Source organism: Panicum hallii, chromosome 5 (assembly GCF_002211085.1).
Source record: "Panicum hallii strain FIL2 chromosome 5, PHallii_v3.1, whole genome shotgun sequence".
Taxonomy (NCBI): domain Eukaryota; kingdom Viridiplantae; phylum Streptophyta; class Magnoliopsida; order Poales; family Poaceae; genus Panicum; species Panicum hallii.
The window spans coordinates 11,314,556-11,320,369 of NC_038046.1; the positions used below are offsets into that span (position 1 = coordinate 11,314,556).

Here is a 5,814-nt window from a genome sequence, read left to right on the forward strand (position 1 = left end):
CAGCGTCATCTTTCCCCAACTGGTCGAGCTCTGTGCTGTAGAGTAGTACCACCATCTTTTTTCTCAAGGAAGATTTTTTTTTTGTTTTTCAGAAAAAGGAAATAGAGGGACAGTTAATAAGTAGGCAAGGCGAGGAGGAAATAGGCATAGCTACCATCTATAAAAGAAGCCCATATGCAGCCATCAACAGGAGGACCATATCCCACACATATGATCTGTGCTGTCTCCTCAGCTCTCTTCATTCTCCTCTCCTCCCCCTGTCTGCTCGCCTAAGCTAACTCGAACGGCGAGAGAGCTTCCGCGAAGCCCAGGCCGCCGGAACCGGCCGCTGCTCTGATTGCTTATTGATTGGTCAATCACTCCGGCCGCCTACTCGACTCCATCCGCTACCGCCTACACCGCTGCAGGTACTACCGCTGGCCTCGCTAGCATACCGCATACGCCCGTGGTGGCGATAGACTAGTAGACTACTACTACTAGCTAGCTAGCTAGCTACTCGTACAACAGCTAGCATACTAAGTCGCCAGCGTTGGGCACAGATCCTCTCTTCTCTCGTCGTCTTCGCCTCCTCGCTGGTCGTTCATCCGAGCTTATTGCCGACCGGCCGGCCGCCGGCGGCTCAGCGCCGTTGCTGACGGTGTTTTCCAAGGGCGGCTAGCTGTTGGAACTTGGAAGCCGCGTGGAGGTGCGCTCGTCGGCGAAGCGAAGCTGCGTCTGTTGTTGTCGACCACCGTTTGCCATCAATCATCGATCAGCACCAGTCGTGGTTGATAGAGAAGGTATGAACACATACAGCAGATCCTGTATCCCTATTAATTACTTCTCCATCATTAGCATACGTGATTTCATGCATCCGAATCCAATCGTCTCGGTTTAACTATATTAGTTACCTCCCGCCGTCCCGCGGCTGACGAATCTAACTAGCAGTAGAAATCGTTCTGTAAAAAATGAAAAATAAGAAGATCTCGTACGCATCAGCTGGAGTAGATCTTGCTTTTGTAAGCATGTGGAGTTCTTGAGCTACATATATATCTCATGGAAAATTAAAGAATACAGACAGTGTAATTATGAGGTTCGAGACATCTCCTCCCCGTCCTTGTCCGCCCATCAATGCCATACCCGTGTGACTGTTTCTTGATGTTCATTCGGCAACCCGATTTGGATTCCCTCTTCGACGTAGATGGATCGTCATATTCTTTTCTTACGTATGGCCATGGATTACTCTAAGTCTCTAACCCATGGAGCATCCTCTTTTGTGCAGTCCACAGTTATAGCGTCGTCCCAGAATCCCTGCGCCAGTCGTTTCGGCTCCCTTGAATCGACCGGCGGCGGCGATGGACGCTACCTTTGGCTGGGCCGGCGCCAGCCACCATGTCGACGACTACTTCTCGCGCCAGGTTGGATGCGGCCGGTTCGAGATGGACGAGGCCTTCCTCGGCGCCTGCTTTGGACAGCTCCAGTGCGACGGGGTCCTCCCCGCCGCCGGCGGTGGCGACACCGGAGCGTGCCAGGTGAGCTCGAATCGCGGCGCCTTCGAAGGCGGCGCGGGTATGGACAGTGACCCGCTCGCGTTCTTGGGCGCGGGGACGGGGGACGCGTTCGATGCCGGCCTCCTCGACGCGGCGCTCGCGTTCACCAGGGAGCTCGGCGACGGCGGGGCCGTGTCGACCGGCGCCATGCTCTCCAGCTACAGCGGCACCACCGGCGGCAACATCTCCTCCGGGGAGTCGAACAACTACAGCGGCGGCCACGACGCCGAGGTGGTGTCGCCGACGTCCATCATGTCGCCCACCACGGCGCCGCGGCCGTTCACCCACGCGTCGTCCCACCAGCAGGCGCTCCACGCCAAGCGGAAGGTGGCCGACGAGTACCCGGCCGGCATCGCGACAAGCGCGCCGGCACCGGCGCCGCTCCCGCTCCCCGGCGGCGCGAAGCGGCGTGCGGCGACGAGCATCAGCTTCGGCCAGGGCGCCCAGCACGGCGCGCGCGACCCCGCCGCCGCCGGGTACGAGCCGGACATGGAGGCGATGGCGCAGGTGAAGGAGATGATCTACCGCGCGGCCGCCATGCGGCCCGTCAACCTCGGCCCCGAGATCGCGGCGGCGGCTTCCGCGGAGAAGCCCCGGCGCAAGAACGTGCGCATCTCGAGCGACCCGCAGACGGTGGCGGCGCGGCTGCGGCGGGAGCGCGTGAGCGAGCGCCTCCGCGTGCTGCAGAAGCTGGTCCCCGGAGGCAGCAAGATGGACACGGCGTCCATGCTGGACGAGGCGGCCAGCTACCTCAAGTTCCTCAAGTCCCAGGTCCAGGCGCTAGAAACCCTAGGCACCACCAGCACCAACAGCTCGAGCACGAGCATCAGCGCACCAAGCATGTCACCGCACTACAACTATTTCGGCAGCAGCAGCAGCAACCCGGGCTTCCTTGGATTGGCGAGAAGGAGCAGTAACATTTCTCCAGCTGGGTATGTAAATCCTAACGGATCGACGAATACTAGCAGCAAATTGTTGTAGCCGGTAACTGTTCGATAGATTGTATGACTGTGCCTGAGTGGATTATACACGCATGCATGTTGCTGTTTCATCGAACTGTTTGTCTGGTCGTCGTAAGGTCTCGTTGTTAGTTGTAGATCACGACGTACTCCTAGTGATCATTATGAGTACTTAGTTTCTAATTGTAGTTATATGTATACTCTATGTGCAAAGATTGATCAGATGCATTGTTGAGCGATCGATGTAACTTGAGTGAAAGACTGCGAGACCACGAGGGAGGATGATGATGATGATGATGATGACACATCTGAAGTTGTAGAGATAGTTTCACGAGAAGCAACTGCCGATCCAAATGTGTTTTAGAACATCGCCCTCCATTCTTTTTTACTGGACATCCTAGAATCAATCCAGCGCTCAGTTAAATTTTTTGAATTTTGACCACTTCATGCATGGTCAGAAGTACGCTGTTTTTTATACACATAAGAAGCCGCATCATTAATTAGGCTTGTCAAAGTAGCTAGCACATCTCCAAACACTGTGGAAAGGTCAAAATCATCAAGTAAAAAAAAAGGAACAACGATAGTACTGTAACTATTTCGTTGACCGGTTGATGCATTGCATGCCCGGCCCAGACTTGAGTGTGTGTGTGTGGCGCCTAAGCTACGACTGAAAACGGCAGCTGATTCGATCGTTGGACACAACATCATGAGGCTGGCGATCTTTGCTAGCGACCAAATTGCACATACTATACATTTCCTGCTGCTACTTTGGTGCATGATTAGCCACTTTCCCTCGCCCCATTCGTGCCCAAGCAGCCCAACGAAATATCTTTTCGAAGAAGGGAAGGAAAGCAGAGAAGAAAAGGGAGGCCGGCTGGGGACGGGGAGATACGCAAAGCTGTAGGCGGCCCCTAGGCTGAAGAGCTTTCTGGTCGATCAGCTAAGACGACGGGATCGAGATGCTAAATCTATCCGAGCTATCCAAGCTATCTCTGCGTCTGAATTCATATCTCGTCTTTTTATCCTCGAGTATCTCTCTCTATCACCTACCGATGCTGGCCAGGCCTTTTTAGATGATGAGATCAAAAGAAAGCAAGGAGGCCAGGGGATTATGTTTGTTAGTAAGTTAACGCGGAAAGGGCCTTTTGCTGACGAAACCTTTCGTCCCGGCGAGCTAGCCCCCAGCTCGTGCATGCATCGGTCAGCGCTGCTAGCTTGCTGCTGTCAAATCGGTCGATGCTTTGCGAAAGCCGTAGTGGCGGTAGCAGCAGGGCGGGCAAAACCCTAGACGGAATGCGCGCCCGATGGGCTCATGTCATGTGGGTGGGTGCGGTGGCGTTGCGGAATGGAATCATGGCGCATATGATTAAGAGCCCAAGGCCGGGCGCCGGGCACGTATGGGAGTTTGGGCACGTCCTTTTCCAGTTTTCCTACCTCATTATAGGCCTCCTCTCCCCCCCCCCCCACCCCCCCATCATGGAGCTCTCTCCTCTCTCTCCTTTCCTGGCTCGTTCGTGTCGAGTCTTCGGTGTGTGCCTGGCTCCTGCCATGAGAGAGACAGGGAGAGAGAGATAGAGAGACTGGTACTACAGAGACACGGTGCAGCTAGAGAGAGAGAGGGTACACAGTGCAGCTTGCATCATGCATACGCTTTTTCAGGGCGCTTTTCGGCCAGCCAGCCCTACCCTACCCTACCCTAGAGCTGGGTAGGAGGAGGAAGAATGGCATCGACCGGACCGGGTCCGGTCCGGGCACCACAGGTAGGGCGAGGCGCCTTTAACCCTGGTTGGGCTGCCCGATGCCAAAAGACATTCCCTTTGGGCTGACCCCCATGCATGTGTGCCAGCGCTGTCTCGCTCTGGCAACGACGGCACGGCAGGCCCAGGCCGCCGCTGCCCCGCCGGTCTCCTCCCCTCCGCCTGCGCGCGCCCCTGAACTCGTGCCGAGGCCGAGGCCGCGGAGGCGTGCGCCTTGAGAAGAACACCGGCCGGCCGGCTCCAAAAGGCGCGTGCGCCTCCCTGCAGCGCGTTGCTCCCCACATGCGCGCACAAACAATACAAGCCCCTGCTCCGTGCTAGGAGGGCTGGCAGCTTGTCACCTGCACGGCTGCACGCACGCACGGCGCTCTAGCTCGGTGGGGCGTAGACGGCGCGGTAAATCTGGGACGTCGGGTGTGGCCGTCGAGAGCGTGCGTTTTTACTTGGAGAGCATGGCATGGGACAGCTAGCCTTTTGGTCTTTCCTTTTTTTTACTAGAGGTAGAGCTAGTATCTACTAGGCGGAGAAAAAAGCGCACCCTGCCAGCACCCTCCCCCTTTTCTGCATTTTGTACCGTACGAGCCGTGGTTTGACCGGTCAATTCGGACTTGGTTTAATAATTTTCTGAAGAACATGTACGATCGAACTTGTCGTTAATTCAAATAAATCCGTACCAAAAAACTTAATAAAGTCCAGGGCAGGATCACGCGCCGCCGACCTCGGCTCGGATACGAAGGGAAGCCGGCGACGGAACGGGACAGATCTATCCAACCGTCCACGCTCCAATTTCCTGGGATCCTATTTTTTTTTTAAAAAAAAGATTCATCTCGTCCCCTTCCCGATTCCAGGATGCGCTCGTATAGTCACAAGGCAGATGACGCATCTCGATCGTCAAACACGCGGACGAGACAATTCCGTCGTCGGCGGCGCGGCTCGCGATCGGTCGAGGTCGTCTCGGGGACCCTCACCCTCTCGTCGGCGCGGCGCGGTGGCGGTGGCCTATCGCCGTGGCCAAGGTGGAGCAGGCTTGTGCCGATCGGCATAGGCGGCGGGCGGCGGCGGCGGCGCGCGTGCGTCATCGCGACGACGATGGAACCCCGCCCGGCGAGGCGGGTGACGGGACGTGTTGACCGCGTACGTGGGAAGGGAATAAAACGTTGCATGCGCGGTCATGATTGGATCGCAGCACCGGACCGGCTGCTGCGAGTGCTTATCTGCTGTAGTAGGCAGTACGTTCGGCGAGATGCATTCGTGAAACGGCCAGGAATTGAATATTGTAGTACGGCGACAGACGTACGCATGCACGAAAAAAAAATAGGAGAGTTTCAGCTGTTTGGATGGAGTATATGTATAGAACTAAGGCCAACTTGGCCGTGTTATGTCGTCACAATTGATACGGGATCTGGCTGTACACGCGCAGGGGTTGACACGAGAATTCAAGGACGTACTGGTGGCAGCAGGATAGCAGCAGCCGGGCAGCCGGCGTCAGGTTATCATGACCTGCATGCACGCTGCACGTTCTTTCCTGCTGTTTGACAAAACTACCATTCGGATCGCCTAATGATCTGT

At 56.2% G+C, this 5,814-nt stretch overlaps 1 protein-coding gene across 1 annotated transcript; it reads left to right on the forward strand.

The window, feature by feature from the left end:
* The first annotated feature begins 206 nt into the window (after positions 1 to 206).
* Positions 207 to 2,731, forward strand: LOC112894750 (transcription factor LATE FLOWERING-like). Its single transcript, XM_025962551.1, has 3 exons — positions 207 to 407; positions 540 to 779; positions 1,262 to 2,731. The coding sequence occupies exon 3, from the start codon at positions 1,335 to 1,337 to the stop codon at positions 2,508 to 2,510; it is 1,176 nt and encodes a 391-aa protein (XP_025818336.1). The 5' UTR covers positions 207 to 407; positions 540 to 779; positions 1,262 to 1,334; the 3' UTR covers positions 2,511 to 2,731.
* Positions 2,732 to 5,814: the final 3,083 nt, after the last annotated feature.